The following is a 22295-nucleotide window of genomic DNA, read 5'->3' on the forward strand; positions in this document are numbered from 1 at the left end:
GAGGATGCTCCCAGTCCCCTGCTCCCTGCGCTGCAGGAAACCAGCCTGAGAACGGAGCAAAGGAAGGAAGAAGGTGAAACAATGCATGGGGCAGGATACGGGGCTGAAACCCAGCCGCTGTGCGGCACTGCCTTACCCCCCGAGCCGCAGGCACCCCGAGAGGCACACTGGTGTCCACGGCTCATCCACAGCCTCCCACAAACCCATGTGCAGGAGCAGGAGGGACCCCAGGCAGCGAAGCACCAAGAGGGAGGCAGAAGCCATGGGGCTGTGGTTCCGGCTCCCTGGGGATACACGAACCAGACACAGACCCTGGTGCAGCCCCACTCCCGCTTTCCCATAGGCAGCTCCAAAGAGACCTGGCTGAGGAGGGAGATGAGTCCCTGCAGGGCTCCCTGGGGCAGGCCATGTGCCCTCAGCGCTCGGAGCAGGGGATGCCCGTATCTCAGGGGGTACAAGGCCCATGTTTCAACCCTTCCCCTCAAGAAACAGCCTGGGCTTTAACTGAGCTGAGCCTGGAGCTGCTGCCTGGGAGGGGACGATGAACACCTCAGGCTGGGAGGAGCTCCCCCTTCCAGGAGGAGCCATCAGGAGCAGGCAACCCCCGGCCCATGGGGCTGGGCACCAGGCACATCCCCTCCATGGGGAGACTGAGCACGGCGGGAGCAAACCCTGGGACCCCCCTGTTCCTGCAGCCAAAGCAGCCCCTGCATGGAGCACCCTGGGCCGGGGCTGCAGCGCTGGTGGAGCCCCCAGGGCAGGGCACAGGCGCAGAGCCCGGGGCCAGCCCCCGTTCTTGCTCCCCAGACGCTGCGGTTTCCTGCAATAACAGTGATTAAAGCCTGGGCTCTTGCCTGGAAATAGCAGTGACTGAGAGCAGAGCCAAGGCACGCAACGCTTTCAATAGATCTGACCCAAAACCTCGCTCCTGCTCCCAAACCACGCTGCGCTCTGGGCACAAGGGGCAGAGGGAGCTCAGGGCCGTTACCCACAGGAGGTGAAGGCACTTCCAGGGCTGCTCCAGGTCTAGAATCCCAGTAGGAAAGGATGTGCCACAGAGCACAGGCCTGATGCAGTGAATTGGGTCCTGCGAGCTCCCTTTGGAGCTAAGGTACCGGCTTCAGTGATGAAGCAAGCAGCAGAGCTCACAAACTGGGGGGAGCCCCTGGAAACCTGACCTAAAGGAGCCCTTACAGAGGAGTCTCTGAACAGGCCTAAGGGCAGGAGGAGGTGCAGCCAGAAGCCCTGAGCAGGAGATGGCTCCCACACAGAGGGCTGGAATAGCGAGTTCCCAACGTCAGGATGCTCCAGAACAGCCCGGCTGCCTTAGGAAATACCCAGGGAAACAAAAGGCAGACAGGACAGAGGCACACACCAGGGTGAGGCACACACTGTACCCGGAGCGAATGCCATCAGTGACCTTCCCAGAAGAGGTGTGTGCTCCCAGGGAGCCTGCAGCACCCAGAGGTGAGGGTTACACACCTGATACCGGAGTCAAAGCCAAAAGCAACACAAACCTGCCCCCGGCAGTCACACCCCAAGGGCAGCATCAGCAGCAGTTCAGGCTGCTTATGGCCGTGTCTTCACCTCCTTTTGCCACGGTTCTTCTTGCAGCGCTGCCAAGACAAGAATCGGGAGTACTGGGAACGGCAACAGCTCCAGAACAACACTGAGCAGGCAGCCTGAGCAGTGCAAGTCACAGTGACCCCCACAGGCCTCCAGCAGATAGAATAGAGTGGGAATGGGAAAGCAACCTACAGATCACTGCTTATAGAATATAGAGCCATCCCTGAGAACCCCCTGAACTCACTGGAGCTGGGTGTGTGGCTTCGGTTCCTGCTCCTCTGAATGAGAACAGCAGCTCCAGGGCAGCACTGCAGAGCGGATCACACGCACTGGGTCACTGCCACAAGGGCTGAATGATGCAAACACAACTGGCCAGGATTTGAGGTTAAAAAAGTTTATTTGAAGGTTTGTAAAACAGCTTCTGTGAAAGAGCAACGTTCCCAAGACACGACAATGAGAATTCATTTTCCTATTGTGAGAATATAAAAAGTCACAGTCCTTCAACTACCTAAATCAAAGCACATGTTTATGGACCAGACATTTCATTTCCAACACCGAGAAAGTAAATGGGTTAGAAGTCAGATGAATTCATAGCAGCAGCACTGGCTCACATGAGGGTGGTGAAATCCCCCTGGGTCTGAGTCTGGGTCAGTGAGGCAACCCTTCCCATCAGCACAGACCTAGGAGCACGGCAGAGCTCACACAATGACGTTCACAACGCATCCTTTGTACATCCCACGGAGGCAAACACCAGAGAGCTCCTGTTAACTCCCAGCTTCGGGACAAGAGGTGCTGAGACCCTGCCCAGGCCAGCTCCATTTGACACACACAACTTTATTCACTTGACGTCTACGTAATCTGTGCAAGAGGAGGTGAAGGAGGAGATGTGGCAGCGGGCAGTGGCAGGGACCGGGGTGTCGCTGCGGTATTATACGGCTTTCCGGTGGTACTCGGGAGGAGCCACTTCATAGTCACTGGCACTGAAGAGGGCAGAGGAATTCTTGGCCAAATACCTATGGAACAGAACAAAGAGCTGAAACAACCTCCTTGCCTGAAGTCTCTGCTGTTCAGCACCACGTCTGGCAGCTGCTGAGACCACAAACCATCGTTTCCAGAGTACAAACCTAACGGGGTTTGAGCAAGGAATCAGCTGCAGAAAACACACGGAGATTTGACAGCTCCTGCCAAAACCTCAATCCCAAGCAAGCTGTCAAAACAGCCCTGGGGAGCACGGAGGGGTCATGATCAACAGCATCAAACAGCTCACGTTTGAGCTCAGTCAGCTGCTGTACCAAGAGTTCATTTACTGCAGCTTGTACTCAAGGGGGTGGGCACTGTGAAGCTCTGTCTGCATCAAGAGGGAGCCTGAGTGGCTGAACAAAGGCCAGCCAGAGCAAACCATGGGCCATCAGCAGGAGACAGGCATGAGGAGAGGCCATTCCTGCTCACTGAATGCATCTTTAAGGTCCTTTCCAATCCAAACCCTTCTGTAACTCAGGGGTTCCTGGTCACTGGCTTCACGCTCCTGTGAAGCTCTCGAGCACTTGTGTTTCCCTCAGACTGACCCAACAGACAACGATTACCCCTGACTCTGGGAGCACCTCTGGGCAGGTTTGCCCTGTGCTCGGGCTGTCCCACGTCCAGCTCTGCTGCAGACCCACCTCCGATTTACTGAGTGGTTTCTGTCTCAGCTTCCAACGGCTTATCCGGTCCATTGCTGTTCTATTTACAAGTCAATGTTGCCAAACACTGTCAGTGGGCAACCAAAGCCTTGGATGGAACCACAGAGCATCTCCGCATGACATAATCACACATGGAACTTTATGGCTTTAGTAAATTTGAGCAGGATCTGCCAGGCCAGCACAAGCAAAAGGCTGCACTGATGCCAGGAGCTGGCACACGGCTCAGCAGTGCTGTGCCACAGCCCTGCCCCTCATACACATGTAAATACATTGCAGAAGCACCATAGGAGGTTCCAACAGCGTGGAAGAGATGTGTGGGACACTGTGACACTTCAGGCACTAAACTCAGGTTTAATTCCAGTTCAGAATCTCCCATTCAGGAAATGCCTCCAGGTGAACTGGGCAGCACTGACCCCACAGAGGAAACGTTCCATCACCCACCTGAAATCAGCTCTCTGATTATTTGGTTTAGAACCCTTCCACATTAAATCTTGTATTACTATTTAGGGTGGAGTTTTCATCCTAAATATAACAGGTCTGCAGCACCACAGGGTACTGCGGCCACAGGCACCGTCTGCCCCAGAAATAACCTTAGCAAGGGTCACCAGTTTCTAACATTTGCCCCAGTGCTGTTGAGCAACTGTTGTGTAATGTAACAGTTTGCTCTAATTGTCCTCTGCTTTTCCAGCAGCTACAAGTAAACAGTGAAGCATTGCTTTTGAAACAAGTAACAGGCTGGGAGGGTTTAAAAGTGCAGGCTAATGGATACATAAACACAAAGTAAGTAGCAATAACCTCAGTGTAACTGATGAGGAATTAAACCCACCCCTAACAGGTCCTGGTACAGCAGCTTGAGAAAGCTGAGCTGAAATCCTAAGTGAAGGCCCCACACGCAGGCCCAGGATGATGTATGTGGGTATACACACTGCAAGCAGGCCACATCACAACAGCCTGTGCCTGCTGAGCAACTTCCTTCTTGCTGGAAGCTTGTACAAGTACTTACTTTAAGAAGTCATGCAGATAGTTTAAGAGCAAAGCCAGACTCTTCTCATCCAGAGGAGTGTAAGCAAGCATAGCACCAATTCGTACTGTGTCAAAAGAAGTAGCACTCGTTAGTCATGAACAACAGCTTCACAAGGATCTCAGTACAGGCCATAGCCTTGCAGTTTGCATATAAAAGCAGCCCAGGAATCTATTCCAACATATACACACTCACTCAAAATAACAAGACTGCTGGAAATCCATTTCCATTCCAAAGCCCTGAATGGCTCTGGACATTTTAGGTACACGGAGCAAGGAAAGAATGAAACCAGAGGTTTCACAGTGACCTGTTAAATGTCTGCAGCTCACACCCACTGAGCCTCACGATGGCAAAGGGAAGGGTCTGGATACTTGTGGCTGCCGCTCTTCAGTCCCCAGAGGTGCTACTCACCAAACAACCTCAGGAGGTGAGGGGCCCCATACACTTGAGACATGGGAGCATCCGGGTGATCTGCCAGGATTTCAGCATACTGGGGCCTCTCAAACTTGTAGAGGAGCTGAGTTCCCAGCATGACGTTGAAGTACTCCTTAATCCCAGCCACAACTTCATTGACAGCATACTCCCTGGGCAAGAGAGAAAACACTGCAAGGAACCGCACAGGAATGAGCAGTGACTGCAGGGCTGAGCAGTACAACCCGCACTCCACCCTGCAAACGAGCTCAGAACAGACATTAGGGCAATTGGATGAAAGAACATTCAAACACCCTGACAAGTCAGTAATGAGCTTCCTCTTGAACGGAAGAAAACAGCTTCACACTTCAGGTTTGTCTCCCCTTAAAGAGGAAAGCTTCCTTCAGGAATAACCACCCCTTGCTTGCTGCCAGGACTGCTGGGTAATTACAAACAAGATCTTCAAAGCTATCACTCAAAGCAATTAGCTTTGCCCAGCTGATTGTGGTAAGAGTCATTGCCTACCTCCCTGTCCCCCACCCCTCTACCTCCATGAGAGTCCGCTCATACAGAAACATGTTGTCATCTGCTTGCTGGCTCTTCAGAGGAGTCTGTGCAGCTTGTACACAGCGAGGGCTGCTGAGCCTGTGCTCACCCACCACGGGAAGCCAGAGCTCAGATGGATGGGTGGAGAGCTACTCACTGCCTTGTATCAGCTTCCTTTAGGAAAAGGCTTAGGGAAAGTGGGGGAAGCAGAAATAATGCCCAGAAAGCAGAATGCATCCCTGAATGGCCTCCTCACAGATTTCTACACTCCATATTCTCAAACCAAGGTGATGGAGAAGCTGGACGCGGGGCTGGGACATGGTTAACACCCTTCCTATATTTTCCATGGAATACAAGCCCAACCACAGCAGCAGAACAAGTATTTAAGGTCTGAATCGGCCACTGCTTACTTGTTATCGGTGTTTCCTCGTGATTTCTTGTAGTTTGCATAATCCTCTAAAATGGAGTCCACATTCTTCTTGGCAGGAAGATAGAAGAGCTACAAAGGAAGGAAAACAGAACAAATAATGGTCTAATTTATGCAGATGTTTGTATCTGCAGGCTAAATTTAAGCCAATGCACACAAGGATGAACTTGCTTATGTACACAGGACTGGAATCAAGTTTTTGTGTGTCTGGGATCATGAGAATGGAGACAGTACCTGGGCGCAGCAGTAAGTTAGAGCACGCAATTGCAGTCTAGCAAGCAATGAAAACCAGTATTGTTTTCCATGCTTCTTGCCAATTTTAGTAGTGGCTTCACAAGTAATGATTATTAACACATTTTATGTTCATGAAAGTGGTTTATATGCTTAAAACAGAAAGCAAAGTTTAATTTGCTCTCTCAGGAAGCTGTACATGGATCCAGCCTGGCAGAAGCTGACTCACTTTGCTAAGTGACAACTCGCTGTCAGAGCTGTGGAACAACTCCAGGTACTTGTAGAACTTGGCAGGGAGTGACAGGTAAACAAGGCAGAAAGGAGCTGAAGTAAACCAGGCACCACACGTGATGCACCTACAGCCCAATCCTCCACCAGCTCAGTAAACTGCTCAAAACATTCCAGTGGCCAAGCATGCATAGACTGAACACAGTTAAAGCCTAAATAAGTAAAATGATTTGCCTTTCCAGCTTGAGCTTGATTAGCCCAAGCCTATTCCACATGCAACTCTGTGGGGCCACAGTCCTACTCACAGGTGACCTTTGGTTAAAACCCAGCTAGCATGGAGCTGCCAAGCAGAGCCATGAGGCTGCTGTCAAACTCTACAAGAGATCTCCCTACCCTGCACTTGAAGAGGGGATGAAACTCTAGCTCTGCTCTTCTGCCGCATTACCTGCTTCTGCCTGGTGATCAGGTCCCAGTCATCCACCAGCCACGGCTTCAGCTCTTCTGGGATTTTCACCTTCACTTCAACTCTGTTCATAAATGTCTCCTCCTGAAAACAAGTGAAGGCAGACAAATCACGGCCAGACACCTGCCCAAGCTTGGAGTCACCCCTGTTCCTTGTTCTCACAAGTGAAACACACAACTGGTCTGTGGAATTCCTGCAGTCATTCCTGCAGGCTCCACAGGGAGCAAGGAAATGGCTTAGATTTTTCAAGGCCCCTTGGGAACCTTAGTCCTGCAAGTTGCAGCACTCCACACTGCAGGATGTGATACTGCTGTCTTTCTGAGCAAAGCAACCTTCCGGCTACCCTGTGAGTGAGGGATACCTACACTTTCAACCGTTGGATCTACTCGAGCCCTCTTCTTCCTCGGAGGCTGAGGAGTCTCACTGGTACTGCTCCCCTCTCCAATCCCTGGAGCTGCACAGAACACACACATGACACTGCTGAAGGAACCAGGCAAGTCAGTAAGAAACACCAGTAAAGATTTAGAGGAAGGATTCCAAAGTAAGACTCTGGTATCTCTCAGGTCACATCTTCACTTGTTTTAAGTATGAGCTGCGTTCTGGCAGTGCCACTCATTTGTGACAGTTTAAATTGCTGTCTTCACACTTATCTGCAGATGGAGGTTTCTGCACTAACACCAAACCAATGTCAGTATCTGCAGCACTCTTGGGAAGAGTTTTTGGAGCCAGCAGCTCAGCTTTGCAGATGTTGCACGTCTCCACCCAGTAAGAAAACAAACTTGACTTGTGAAATTGTGTCAACAGATCCACAGCTCTTTTAATCTTTGCTTTTAGTTTGCAAGAGCTCTGGACCAAGGAGTCTGTGTACAAACCAGGAGAGGATGCACTCCTCCTGCCCGACAGGAAGAGACAACTCAAGTCCAGGAGGACCAACACAAGGTGTGAGTAAGTAAACTTAGCTGGAATAAGACCTTAAACCTGCCTCAAGCAAGAATCCTTCCCTAAGGATATCCACTTCCATACAAAATAAAGCCATACTTACTTTTCTGTTTGTTCTTTTTTGTTTTCCTGCAAGAAGAACACAAATTATTGCAAATATAAAGATAACAGTACTTAAAAGAATCAAAAGAATAAAGCCAAAAAAACGTTCACTAAGTTCAGAACAATGAGCGATGCTCAGTGGCCTACAAGGTATTCAGATAAAAGCACATGAAAAGTGTCAGCTCTGACTTAGCATCACAATTATGACACTGCAGGATCTCTCATGTACCAGGGTTGGAACTCACCTGGTTTTGGGGAATCACTAAATGTAAACCTACAGCCCCTCAGCAGACAGGCCAGGAACACCTGAGCATTTAAAACCAGTGCTGACACTTTGCAAGCAACATCTACAGATGATTCCTACTTCCCAAGTGCTCTTGGCAAACCACACCAGATCTGTAGGTGGCTTCTTTCTGTGTTTCAGGGATCACTCAGGGCCAAGTGCTGGGAAGTGTCAGATAAATCTCAAGGCAACTGAATTAGCTTCCAGTGAGGCATTGAAAACACCCCACGCAGTTTTACTGCTACAGCAGAGAGGGAAGTTTAACTAGAACTCTGAGTTATGGGCATGAAGGTTACAATTCCATCACCAGCTCTCAGGGGAGGCCACAATTACACTTGCCACTTGTTAGGAATATTTGGAACAACACTAAATAGCCTTGTCCCTGGTTTTTATTTTCTTCCAGACGCTTCTCTCAGCAGCTATTGTTTGCAATTCACAGCCTTCCCACTCTCTAAAGTCTACCCTCAGCCTTTGCCTTTATTCTAAATTAAAAGCTGTATGTCCAAAAACTTAAGGACACCTGAAATACAATGCCCACAATGTGCAGATATTCAGGTGAGTCAAAAGTATCAATGACCAAACTAAGCTGTCCTATAACAGGTATTTTTGTTCTTACCTGAATTTCGTATAGTTACTAACCAGAACATTCTCATCCAGAGGACTACTACTCATCATGTTTCAATCTGCTCACTATTAGCAGGAGTCCAGTTAAACCTCCTGCAGACTGCGTGGATAAAATTCTTTACCAGAGCAAGATTATTTCCTTGGAAATTCACCCCTATCTCAAGTGACTTCTGTATCCAGCCTTTGAACTGGGTTTATCTGGGCCAGGAAGTAGGCAGAGTTTCTAGGAAGGTCTGCAGATAGCAAGTGTCAGACTCTTTTCAAGCTTCAAGTCAAACAATCATTAATTAGGCTTAAACTGTGGCCAGAATAAAGACCATTCCTCTTCAGGAAGAAGGAACAATTGCCAAGTTAAGTCACTGATAAGGGACTTGTGTATTGAAGAGAAAGTCTTTTCTTCCAAACCTAAACAAGAAGGAACAGAGAGTTCTTTCCAGAAGTAAAATCATAAGGTAAAAATGTCAAGCATTAGTCTAGAAGCGCTGTCTTAAGCTGGAACAGACAGGCTATATAAAGTACCTAAAGAACTACTGCAATTAAGATAGTAAACCACATCTACGTTACTGGAGCACAAAGTCTATCGCAATCCATTCTAGGGAGTTTTGTGCACTCCCACCTCATTCCTTACATTTCAAGTCATATGCCTCTGCTTCAAGTCAAAGCAGCCATCTGTCTGCAAAGTCTAGAACACAAATCTGAGTTAGGGAACAAGCAGAAAGAGCTACGGTTAAAGAGAAAACATCAGCATGTGGCAGGCTCCTGCCTGTACAGCAGGCTGCCTGGAATAACACCTGCATGAGGTGAAGGCTGCTGTGTGCACAGCACCAGAGGCATGGCAGGAAAAGATGCAGCATCTGTATCTTGGAGGCTATAGACAGCCCCACTGATAGAGCTGCAGCCTGACATGAGCAGTGCATGTCAGATAACTACAGCCCATTAATCACACCAGGCAGACTCTTATTTAAGACATACAACTGAAGAGCACCATGCACATTCCTCATGATGGCAGATAATGCCTTCCTGCAAGAACAAATGGAATGCAGGTCCTGAAGCGACACAAGATGAAGCAGATCTAGGGCAGGTTACAACACATCCTTTTGTGCCCCTTCACAGCCACATCACAAACAGCAAGCCTGATACCGCCGCACAGAAGCAGCATCAAGCTTTCATTGACTTCTCAGCCCAGCTCAGCTGCTGTTCTTCATCCACGTTTCTCCTCTGACTGGCATTTTCCCCCACAAACTGACAACTAAAAAGCAGCATGGGAAGTTTCAAGAGAGCTTCTGTGGAAGGAGTGTTAAAAGACTGAGCAGAGGAGCAAGGCGCTAAGGATCTCACAGCTCAGATGTGAAGGGTGCACCCCACTGCAGCCAGACATCACCTCCTCAAAGCAGGGCACTAGCAAGCAGCTCTGGCAAGAGCTACTCCAGCTCTCCTCAAGGGTTGTATTTCAGCAGAGCAAGACAAAGATCTAACAAGGATATTCAAGTGTTAGGGATCAACATGTGAGGCTGAATTAGAAAGCCAAAAATAACTGAACTACTGACATCTGAAATGGTGTAGAAGCAAGAGAAGCAGTAGAAACCAAACAGTGCTACAGTTCACAGAACAGCGCACAACAGTGAAATGCTGAGTATCAAAGGGGTCAGGGTTAGGGAAGGAAAATAAGCAGCCCATGCCACAGGAGCATAACACTGAAATTCCAATCTCAGCATCCAAACCAGGACTGTGCTCATGATCAAATGGCAAGAGTGAGGAGGCTGCCAGAGAAGACAACATAGAGAAGACTGCACTTCACCCTTCTGCAGATCAGAGGAAAGATAACCAAGTATCTGTCACAGAATCTCGGGTACCACCTCAGGAGGCCAGATGACCTGCAGGTCCTTCCCAACCCTGACCATTCTGTGAGTCTATAGAAGAGTGAGTGTTAATGCTCAGAGCTCTAAACTGAAGCGTCTGAAGTGGCTCCTGAGAGGTGTCTTGGGAACTGTGCACAGGAAATAAACCCAGCTTTGAAAACGGAATACAGCACAGACAAATGACACCAGGGACAAACCCCAAGACTTCGGGAGGTTTACTTACTCCACAACAGGTAGGAGTCCATGAGCAGGTAGATAAACATGTTGTGGACAATAACAAGCATTTTACTCTGCCAACATCCATGCACCTTTTAAAGGGACTTGGAGGCCTGTTAGAGCTTCCCTGCAACAGCTGGTTTAGTATGAGCAGCAGAGGATGAAGGTAGCTGCCACTTGGTCTCTGGCATTTGAGTTCAACAGTGCCAGAAAAAGATTAGGCACCAGTTTACTGATAGAGCAAACTAAGCTATATGAAATCAGAAGGCCTCTCCTAATAGGAGGTGTATGGTAATAAAAAAGTATATTAAAAGTGTGAAAGAAGTACACTGTAAAAAAGCACAGTATCAGCTGCTATTGCTCAAGCAGCTTGGTCACTACCTTAGCTGTGAGAAGCAGGATTCCTATGAAGATTCAATTAAACACTAGTAGCAAAAGGATAAAAACCAGAGCTGGGATTACATAGACACATCTCCTGTGCCTCGTCAAGAACCTACCTGTAGAAGCCACACAGTAAAATGAGGAAGAGGTAAAGAGAACAAAGAATAGCTGGCAGTGTACAACAGCTTCTATGCCAGGAGTAACCAGGCAGACAAGAGCTTTCTCAAGGTGACAGCTGGGCAGGAAAGAGAGGGGAAATGCACAAGAGGTGAAGCTCAAAGAACTAATCAGGCTTTCCTCAAGACAGATGAAAGACCAAAACCCGAAGCAGCAGGCAATTAAAGAGGCAGGAGGAGTCATCCTCTTTCCTCTCCTCTGCAAAACAGCACTGAATTAAAATGAGAACATGCTGTGACAAGATGATGGGATGCCAGAAGTCCAAAGGGTTCAGCAACTAATAGATAAATCTAACACAGTCCTACAAAAGGTTATTAAACCCATCACATGGCTACAGCCTCCAGCTCTGAAGACCCTTAATTACAGACTGCTAGAAGCAAGAAGAGTATAGAGGGAAGAGCACCATTCCAGACGTGACTCACTTGGTTATCCCTAAGTATATGTTACTGGTGACCATTAGAGAGCAGAAGAGGTGTGGAAAATCTCCAGCTTGAGCCTCTGTCGTTTTGTTACAGCCCAGGCAACTGGCACGGAGGCAGTGTTCATATGCTGCTTGACATTTGGAGGACTTGAAGTAGCTTGTGAGAGCTACTGGCTGTGCCAGAGACAGCAGAGGATGCCACGAGACGTGCAGCAGGAGCATATGCTTTTGAGAAATAGGTTCAGATTAAGAACAGGACTTCTGTTACAAGAGAACACAGTAACTCCCAAGCAGAGATGCTGTTTCAAGAGCATCTCGGACGAGACTGCTTGCAGATAGATCATTTAAAAACAGATGCTGTTCTCACATTTGTTATTCAGTGCCAAATCTTCCCTCCAGAACACTCTCAGTTGCCCTTCTTATTTGCCAAGCACCCATTAACTCTGACTGTGTACTGGTTTTTGTAAGTTAATCACAGTAAGCCCATGAAAGGAAGCAGAAACTCTCAGAGGCTGGAACTCAGCAGAGCTGAAGTCTGGATAAGCCAGTAGCTGTAGGGTTGTGTTTCATTCTCGGCCACCTGCTATAATCATACAGAAGTTTTCTCTGATAGCTTTTGGTTATCCTAAGATGAAGAATTATTTAAAAAACACAGGTACACAACCTGCATTGCTTGAATATTTGTTTGTTCCAATCTTGCTTACAAACCTCAAAAGCCTCTGAACAGACTCCAGCCAACAATAAAAATACAGCACATTAAGGAGCAGGTTCACACCTCATAGTTGTACCATTGTCCTGCAGCAGCCTCGCTCCAAGCCTTCCAGAGGACTGTGTTGTTTGTCACTGATTTCCACGGAAGCAGAAAGCAGGCTGCAGTGAGCATGCAGAGCAATGCAATGTTCTAGAACTGCCCAGTTTCAAATCTGAAGTCAGTTGTCCTCACTTTTTCAAGAGTGGACACACTGAGTGCATTTGACTCCTCATATTGTACCCTACCCCAACTGAAAAGGCAGACGGTTCAGAGAAACTGAAGTCTGGCAGTCCATACTGGCTTAAAAAAACAACACAAAACCACCCCAAACCAACACACCGCAGTACTTATCATTAACTGCTACCAAAGCTTACATTATTACAACTTAGGACTTTAAGAGTCTCTAAAAGAAATCTATGAAAGGAAGGAGATCTGGATTTCAGGATGAAAATCCTGGTTTGACAATCCATCCTTAACTCACCGCGTCGAGATTGTAGGGGTCTCCAAACAGCAAACTGTGTGCGCTCCATCTCGTCTGAAAAATCTAGGCACAATGGGGGTTGAGTTAAGGAAAGAATGTCAGACCTCGTGTTCAGCCTTAAAGAGAATCTATTTAGGATTCAAACATTTACCTTTTTAGCAGCATACTATAGTCTTACTGAACATTCCTGGAGGATAAGTTGTGCTTAGATTGCTAGTTCCTTTCCATTACTAGTTGGCTATCTGAAGAGAGACTTTCAACCTCTAAGTTACCTTCCCTTTTGCTCCATCCTCCAAGAATGCTACAAAAGGTAAATTTTGAGGCCTAAATAGAATAGTTGCAGGATCAGTTTCTCCCCCTCCCCACCACCAGTACTTTATGTATCTACAATGCCCTTAGATTTACAACAAGAGAACAATCCACAAGTTTTACTTAGGAACTGGATTTTGAGATTCCTCCAAAGCCATCTTGCCTTTAGCTGTAGCAGGACATAAGCACCAGTAGTTTGATCAATAATACATCAGTATCTCAGCCCTGCATCATGCTAGGGTAAGTCAAAGTGTTTCCTCTCCCTCAGCCTTCAAATAGAGAATAAAAAATAGGGAGACTTCATGGAAAGAATCACAGGTCTAATTTAGAAGGATACATTGGATGCTGGTAATGGCTAGAGACTAGGAGCAAGATCAGTGCAACAAGCATATGGGACCCTGTCATAAATAACTTTCCCAACACCAGACTGCTGTTCTAATGACAAGAGTTTTCCTTCTTCTCCTTTGCGACTGAAAATCCACCATCAAGGAATTAGCTTTTCCAATCAACATGAAACAGAAGTTTCAGAGAATTAACTTATTGTCTGGTTTGCTGTGCTGGAAGCTCAGGATAGTGATGACAGCAAAAAAGCAAAGCCACTCCCTTTCCCCAACTGGTTTCAACCAGAGAGTAAAGACAGACCTGGCAACATGCTTTCAAGCTTTATAGTTACACAGAGGCTTAAGTCCAAGTCATTTTTGCTGTGTGGGTCTCCCTTGGATGCCACATTATTAGGTGTGGTTGAGGAGATGAAGCCAACTTTGATTCCAAGCACAGGTTAACATTTACTCAGCCAGAGAGTAACTCATCCCACTGCAATCAGTCTGAACTACCAAGATGACTAAAGCTGGCAGTGTAGGGAACTCAGTCCTCAAGTTACTATCAGGATGCTCTCTGTAATGCAAACTGTAGACATTTACAACTGAGTCATCCCTAATGTGTCAAAAGTTACACATGAAATTAATCCTACGCCTGCTGACTAAAATGCAGACAGCTCAGGTGCAGCAACCCCTTAAGCAGTGAAATTAGCAACAGTCATAATTTAGATCTATTTTAATTAGATTTTAATGACATTCGTTAGGAACTGCCTAAACAGGCATTTGTTTTGTTTTTTCAGCCTCAAATGAAGCCAAAGGGGTCAGTAGGTGCCTGTGCTGACTGAGCACCCCAGACTGGTGGTGGTAAAGCACCTCAGCACCCACAGTGACAGCCCACAGGCGAGCATGCACACAGCATTACAGCCAGATCCATCACTCCTCATTCCAGGATCAAGAGCCAATTTCCAGCCTTGCCCAGGCTGCCAATAATGCCAATGTGAAATGTGCATTCAGGATCTAGAGCAATACCATGTTTCTGTACCCACTACCAGATCAACCATACACATTTCAGAGCATAAAGCTGCCCATAAATGAGACATGAAATCTGAGGCTGCTGCCAAATGCTCTTCATAAGAACTGATGTCATTTCAGCAGCTTCCTCATGAAGACTAGAATCATAAATGAAGTCAGCAGGTTAGAACATCACAATAGTAATGATGATCATCACTAAGTGAAGTACTACCCAAACAGAAGAGTTTCATGGCACATGAGTACAGTAGAGCTGGACTGATTGTATGAGACTCTACATATCACACCATAGAAGCCTACTCTGGAAAAACAAAAAGGATGGAATGAAAGAAATCTGACAGTTACATCCCGAGATCCATTTTTCTAAGAAATGTCTGAGCTTGCTTCTGGTCTCTTAAAGATTCCAAACCATTTTTAACAGCACATGGGTTTAGTTTTGTCAAAAACAGCAAAATAAAGACTCGTGCAATGCAGTTTGAACAACTGTACAGAAAGAAGGCAAGGCATTAAGGATTTTATTCCAAACTGCTTGCGCAGCCTGGAAGAACTGTAATGTTCTCTACAGAAAGTGATTTCACTGAGATACATGAGTCTTATGAGGACTCACCACTTTGAGTGCCAGTTCACTAACTTAAGAGGAACAAAGTGCAAAAAAAGCAGTGTTAGTGTCTACTCAGTCCCTTCATTCAGCATTGAAGAGTGCACAACCTAAGAAGAGAGCTTTCATAAAGTAATTCAACAAAGGCCTTTTGATATCACAAAAGTGAGACATGGCTTTTGTATGGGTTGTGTCTGAAGCAATGTAGTTCAGCCTGCAGACCCATTCTAAAAATATCCTCTTTAAAGATCAATAGCAAAACTGGCAGGTAAAAGTTTGGAGGGGGTTTTGGCTTTGGGGGGTTTTATAAAACAAAAGCTTCTTACACTTCAACATTTTTCTGCTGCAGCCCAGAAGTCTTCTTCCCTGGAGCAGCGCCTCTCATCTTCCCCTCTGCATATTGTTCCCTTTAAAAAGAATTTATCCATAAATCAACCTTTAATGGGAAAAGAAGCTTTTTCTCTCCCCTCAGAGGAAACCAGGTCATGCAAAACATTTAGAGAATGTGTAGTAAATGGATTTATGAAACAGTGTGTCAGGAGCAGGAACAAATTCAGTTCATTATCAGAAAGATTTAGGCTTCTTCATACAATACTTGGCAGTGTGAACAGCCATTTCCTCCCACTCCCACCATCCTCATTCTGAATCATGTGGAAGCAGCACAGTGCTGCTGAAAAACATCAACCAAGCTCTCAATTAAAGCATTTCTATTATAGAAACACAAGATTAGCACTCATAAAAATCAAAGTATTTATAGGTGTTCTGAAGCTGATCAGAGCACCTCTGTGAGCCAAAGCATCTCAACAGCAGATGAGCATAGGAACACCTTTTGAAAGTGTTTTGTTTCATTTCTAAACTCACTAACTTCCCTTGATATACACTGGTTGGATTGAAGCTCTATAAAAACCCCTACTTACTGCCAAGGACTTCTGAAAACATACTCACTGATTGGCCTTTTGAAGTTCTTTTTGTTTCTGCAGATTGGTATCCACGTATTTGAGCACTCTGCTTTCTGGAACCCATTCATCCCAGCTGAAATAAGAATCCAGAAATCAAACCATCATTCAAAACCATGACACAATTGCATTCTACACGCAACAGTCAAGTAAAAGCTTCACAGAACTGGAGGCTGAACTCTGCTTTGGTGTCAGGTCATGAAGTGTAAGTTACCAAACGCATTCCCCACTGACTGAAGCTGTAACGTTCTCTAGGGAAGTGGGACCCTCAGTCATTTCCAAAGTTTCCCAAAGTTGAAGGATGGGCAATTTAGGAGGGAGGGGAATGTCTTTCATTTAAAAGCATCATCTCAGGAAAGAAAAAAAATAACCTACACTTACTAAATGATGGGACACCTGTAGCCATAGCTATGTTACAAAGCAAGTTTCCTTTAGCTATTCCAACATTTTATAGGTTAACAAATTCAGCAATAATATCTTACTGTAAGAAGAAGAGTTCTGATTTCTGTCTGTGAAGAAAACCAAGATGGCATGAATATTTGAAGAATCTGAACGATTTAAGAGAACAGGTGTTGGGGAAATTGCCATTAGGAGCAAGAATTCCACTTGACAAAGAGTGGATCATCTAAGCAATCTGACAACTTATTTCAAATAGAACACATTAAAAGTGGCCAAGTTATTCTAAAGGACGCAAACTAAAGTTTACATGGGAAAAGTTCTGTGTCATTTTCATTTCATGGCAACAACTCTCAGTCTTGGAATACCAAGGTGGCAAAACCAATAATGCTACAGGAGTACAAGGTCTCCAGGAGCGTTAAGGCAAGACAAGCTCAGCAAACAAGGGTTACAGAGAACCTCCCATCCAGCTGTACCCCTCTAAGACTATGTGCTTAGGATAGTGCTCTAGTTAAGATATTTAAGCCACTTATCTTACTCCTGCCTGTATAGCTGCATGGGACCTTCAAAAGAAGTGCTATATAACTGTAGCACATTATCTGTACAATGAAGAAACTCTCTGGGATCCTAACTGTTGATATTGCAAAAAAACCCAAACTATTAAGTCAAGCAATTAACAAGTAACAAAGGACCATAATTACAGGAACCAAAGGTAAGGAGTCACACTGCCCCAGCTGTCTGATCTTGCAGCAATACCACTTTTAATGCAGTTAATTGGAAGCTTGAAGGCAAATAAACTCCAACAGTGCAAGCAAGGAAAGCAGGGATCATGGCATCACTTACAGCACCCTCCATCAGAGAGAAACAGGGGAGGAAGGATCCCATTTATGCTGCCTCACTGACAGACAGCAGCCTCCAGAAGAACCAATTACACTTCCTGGAACTGTAGGTGTTTACAGTAAAACATTTATCTCCTGGCAGGGTGTGTGGGTGCATTTGAACAAGTTACACACTAAAACATGAAGTTCAGCTTTTAGTCATGTCGCTGAGATTGAGACACCAGTGACTGGAGTCTGCAGCACTGAAATGACACAAACCCAAAGAGGGAGGTGTTCTCTGAAAGACTTGTACAGTCTGAAGAGCTGAAGCTTTTAATTACCAAGCAAAACAACTCCATTTTGTCTAAATTCAAACCCTCATGGCAGAACAGAATTTAAATGAAAGAAAAAGCCACAAGTACATAAATGAAACAAGCTCATGAAAGGGTTCACCTTTAGTGAGGGCTCAACGTTTATTTCATGGAGACACATGTATTCAGCAATCTCTCACCTAGAATCCTACCATTTTGCAGAGGGGGAAAGTATCTTTACCTTCGCATGAGAGGCAAGAACTGAAATACAGACTAAACCTGCTCCTGTGAAGGGCTAAACCAGAGAGCCTTCCCCACTCTGAACGCAGCCTTCTGTAACACATTCCTCCAAACCTCTGCTGCCAGAAGTGGTGTAAGAGTGAAGCACACTGTATCTGAGCAGAGTTTTGCTCCACCTCAGCAGGGGTTGTCTCTCCTACAACACGTAACAGGGAAGTTTTTGCACCAGCTATTTCTGCCAGGGGGAATTACAGCGGCTATTTTCAAACTAGAACAGACTGCCATACTAAAGCATTCCCATCACTCTCCTGACGCCCTGAGCTGGTTTGTCTCTACAAGCAAAGCTCTGGAGGAAACGGTTAGTTAGACAATGTTTTCTTTGTGTTGCTATAAATCATTTGCTGATGTGTAAAACCATCTAGGTCTATTTCAGAAACATACTCCTAACAGCAGGGACACAGCAGGGCTCATCCATCAAGCTGACAAAGCTTCATTTTCCCATAAAGGAAATTAACTACTGCTTTCATTTTATGCAATACTTACTTTTTATTCCAACCACTGTAATGGATAAAGTATTTCACTTGCTTGTCCTTTATGGCAACCTTTACACACTGGAACAGAGAAGAAAGTTCGGTCAGTACCAAAGAGAACAGAGAGATCTGAATGAGTTTTGCTTTTTCAGCTTCCAGAGTTCAAGCATGCAGAGATTTCCATGCAAGTGACTGAAATACCAGCAGCTATTTCACAGCCAGAAGTAAGTTCTCTACCACAAATTACTGCCTGGGTACAAATAGGGAAGGGCTGGGTGGGCTCAGCTGTCCAAAGGAACACCTTCATTCACAAGAAGGATCAGAAACCCCTGAGGAAGACCAGAAGAGTAAACAAGCCACTTCCCTACCCCCAGTTGGCCCAAAGCCATTCACTAGAAAGCTGGCTCACATGCAGGCCCCTACCTCACAGGCAGGTAAGCTGGCTGAAGTAGAGGAGTCTTCAAAAGTAAAATAAATGACATGGATCTCTACAGCCACAGAGAGAACACTGTATTCAGTAGAAAGAGTTGCAGTAGAACCATAGAACAGTTTGAGCCGGAAAGGACCTTAGAGATCATCCAGCTCCAACCCCTGCCATGGGCAGGGACACCTTCCACTAGAGCAGGTAGCTCCAAGCCCCATCCAGCCTGGCCTTGAACACTGCCAGGGATGGAGCAATCACAGCTTCCTTGAGCAGTCTATTCCAACCACAGTAAAGAATTTCTTCCCTATGTCTAATGTAAATCTCTCCTGTTTAAGTCTGAACTCATTGCCTCTTGTCCTAATTTGAACAGCCCCAACTTCCTCACCCTGTCTCTATACAGGAGGTGCTTCAGCACCTGCTCATCCTCGTGGTCTCCTCTGGACTTGCTCCAACAGCTCCATGTCCTTGTGTTAAGGATACCAGAACTGCACACTGTGCTGCAAGTGGGGTCTCAAGAGAGCAAAGGGACACAGTCACCTCCTCTGACCTGCTGGTCTCTGTTCTTCTGATACAGCCCAGGACACAGCTGGCTTATCTTCTGCGCTGTGGTCCCATGTGAAGCCCATCGATTGCACTCAGTCACCTACACCTCTGAGGAAGCTCAAACTGCAGCTTACTAGCTCATGCATTAGCACCAGTATCACATCCTATGAGCACAAATGCTTTCCGGCGTTCTGGCAACACAGGTTTAGAGGATGTTCAGCACACAAGCCCACCCAGCCTTTAGTAGTTCACCAGAATAACTGCATAGTAGCACTGGGTTTTCTGAAAGAACATAGAGCTCCAGGATTTAAAACCTATTTTCTACATTACCAGGTTTTCATTCATTCGAGTTTCAGTCCTTAATCCAACCTAGTGAGGTATTCCTTATTCTCCTGTTGAGCAGTGAGAACCACCTGCAGCAGCAAGCGAGCACACATACCTTTGCTTCATAAAGGAGAGGTCCATGAAAACAAAGCACCCGTTCACCTGAAAGAAAGTTGCAGACAAACATCTTAGAACACCACCAAGGTGCCATTTCTGTAAAACGCATCAAGTACAACACAGCATGAAGCTGGCGTCAACCTGGACATTCAAAGGCAGGTATTGATCTGAGAAGCTGATTCACCCTCATGCAATAGAGGATCAGAGCTCTGGTGAAGACCTGGCACAGGGTGCCCAGAGAAGCTGTGGCTGCCCCATCCCTGGCAGTGCTCAAGGCCAGGTTGGACACAGGGGCTTGGAGCAAGCTGCTCCAGTGGAAGGGGTCCCTGCCCACAGCAGGGGCTGGAACTCCCAACCTAACCCATTCTGTGATTCTATGAAGTGTCCTTAGTGCTCCTTTTCCTGCAGGAAGTTCACCACCTGGTATTTCTAGCTCAGCAAGTCAGGAAGAGAGACCCCAACATTGTTTCTCCATCCGACTTGTGGGACAGAATGCCAGCTTTGTGCAATGGCAAGAAAAAAAATGTTCACTTTGTGGTTTTCAAGTGGGAAGAGATTGTTCTTCAGTCTGTTTTCTTTTCTCCTTAATGGCAAGGTCTTATTGTGTGGTTACGTTGTGGGAATTTGAATGTACTTCACACAGGATATCTGAGTACAGATGTTTCCTTCTGGAAAGCTACAGGACCTCATTTTCAGAGGGACAGGCTTCATAATGCATTGCCCAGGACATTGTGGACAGAAGAGCTGCAGCTGCACCAATGCTGATCTCGCTTCTCATGCCTACATAAAAGCATCAGTCCCTTCATTTCAAGGGGTACTTGTACCTCCAGCTTGACAGTTAGGTTTTCCTGGCTCTTACAGGTCTCCACAACAAATTCAGACCCCTCCTCACTCTTTGCTTTGTGAAAAAAAGCCAACAGAGACAACTTCCAAGTCCACCTCCTGCTCCCTGATGTGCATTTAGCTACAAAATCTGCAATTAAAATCATTCCATTGGTCATGTTGCAACCAATGGCCAATAAAGCATTTCAGTTTCAGGCCTGCAGGAAGATTTATCCACACCACTTTTCTCCCTTTTAATGTTGCATTTCAGATCACAAACACATTTACAGCGTGGAAAAATGCCTAAAAACCTTCTGTACTAAATTTAGATTGCTCACATTCCTACAACTGTGAGCATAATTTCAGCCCGGATTTTTACTTAGCTTTCATTTCTGCAGCTCACTTAATTGCACATTTATTATTATACTGTGATTCATACATTAGAATCTTGATTATTTCTGCAGGTTAACAATTCCATTGGCATTAGTGCATGGCACGGAACGCTGATGCAGGACCGGACACATCCCCGTGCCAGCAGCCACGAAGCGCACACAGGGACAGCGTTGTTCCAGCTGCCCAGCGTGGCCAACTTCCCGTGGTGCTGCTGCAAACTGTGCTTTTAAAGCCAAATCACACCCGTGTGGGAAGCCCTGCTTGGAAACCAGAGTGAGGGGCGGCAGAGGAGAAAGGAGGATGTTGGTTTCTATTTCCCTTTGTCTATCATTTTCTTTCACATATAGTACTATCGACCACAATGATGACCTAAACCCCACAATGTCTGCAAAGTAAGGCTCCTAAAAAGCATAATTCTAAGCCTTATTCACCTAAAAATTTGCAATGATCTGGTGCTTTGTTGCAAATATGGATTCCTTCATAACCTGCAGTCCAAATGCTGCTCCCATGAATCCTCCTGCATGAGGATCCCTAACTGAGCTCTCCTGCAAGGAAGGGTAAGCAATAACCACGCCTGACACTCAATAAAATGAAAACCTGGCAGATTTCTGCAGTTTTAACGCCAATGAATGCCTATGGCTGCGGGAAAACGGTGCCTATTTAGAATAACGGGGGATAGGAAGGCCCCACCTCTTCTCGGCCGGGCAGAGGCTCAGGAAGCCAGACAAAGACCGCAGGAATTCGTTCCTTCCCCACGTATTCTCTCGGTGTCAGGGCTGAGCAGCGAGAGCCAGCCCCCAAACCGCCCTCCGTGCGGAGGCCGCGGGCACTGCGAGCCCGAGCTCTGCATCCCCTCCGCTCCGGCACAAAGGGAAGGCCCGAGGGCAGAGCCCCCTCCCGCCCGGCCCGCACCGGGTCAGGCCGGAGCCAGCGGCCTGCGCGGAGCCTGCCCCGCCACAGCGGCCCCGCAGCGCGGCACAGGCCGAGCCCCGGGGGGTTCACCGGGCCTTCCCCGCCATCAGCCCCTTGCCTTTGTTTCCTCCCGGCGCACCCACCCCGGCCAGGACCGGCAGCAGCGGATGAGAGCCGGCATTAACAGCGGGCGCTGCAGACGCGGAGCGGCACCCGCCGCCCCCTCAGCGGACGCGGACCCCACAACCACCCGCTCCTCAGGCCTCCTTTCCCGCACCCCCCCCCATGCACTCACCCTCCTGGAATTTAGGCTTGGGGTCCTGCTTGGGCGCCATTTATAAGTGGCTCTGCCTCCTCCCGCCCCCTCCCCGCGGGGGCCTCACCACCTCCGCCGCGTTCGGCGCGGCCGGTCCCGGCCCCCCCCACCCCACCCCGCGCCGCTCCGCG

At 47.0% G+C, this 22295-nt stretch overlaps 1 protein-coding gene across 2 annotated transcripts; it reads right to left on the bottom strand.

The window, feature by feature from the left end:
* Positions 1-1942: 1942 nt before the first annotated feature.
* MORF4L1 (mortality factor 4 like 1) lies at positions 1943-22291 on the bottom strand. 2 transcript variants are annotated; one of them, XM_061376608.1, is made up of 13 exons: positions 22144-22290; positions 19720-19766; positions 18327-18394; positions 16008-16094; positions 15389-15469; positions 12810-12872; positions 7618-7643; positions 6941-7029; positions 6558-6659; positions 5637-5725; positions 4681-4853; positions 4252-4336; positions 1943-2579 (listed from the first exon to the last, which is right to left on the bottom strand). In XM_061376608.1, exons 1-13 carry the CDS (start codon positions 22181-22183, stop codon positions 2495-2497), a joined length of 1035 nt encoding a protein of 344 aa, XP_061232592.1. In that variant the 5' UTR covers positions 22184-22290; the 3' UTR covers positions 1943-2494. The 2 variants fall into 2 exon arrangements, with proteins under 2 accessions (XP_061232592.1, XP_061232593.1); XM_061376609.1 differs by lacking the exon at positions 12810-12872 and having other exon boundaries at positions 22144-22291.
* Positions 22292-22295: the final 4 nt, after the last annotated feature.

This window comes from Neopsephotus bourkii, unplaced genomic scaffold, assembly GCF_033783945.1.
Source record: "Neopsephotus bourkii isolate Nb327-2 ecotype Australia unplaced genomic scaffold, CSIRO-AGI_Nbou_v1 NB_1723, whole genome shotgun sequence".
Classification (NCBI taxonomy): Eukaryota; Metazoa; Chordata; class Aves; order Psittaciformes; family Psittacidae; genus Neopsephotus; species Neopsephotus bourkii.

What these genes read in the sequence shown, in the direction of transcription:
- MORF4L1 (XM_061376608.1), bottom strand. Translation starts at nt 22,183, where the DNA reads ATGGCGCCCAAGCAGGACCCCAAGCCTAAATTCCAGGAGG. An exon ending in ACCCCTACAATCTCGACGCG is followed by an intron (nt 7,644 to 12,809) that starts GTGAGTTAAGGA and finishes TTCTTCTTGCAG; the next exon opens with GAAAACAAAAAAGAACAAAC. An exon ending in TATCTGCATGACTTCTTAAA is followed by an intron (nt 2,580 to 4,251) that starts GTAAGTACTTGT and finishes TCTGTTCCATAG; the next exon opens with GTATTTGGCCAAGAATTCCT.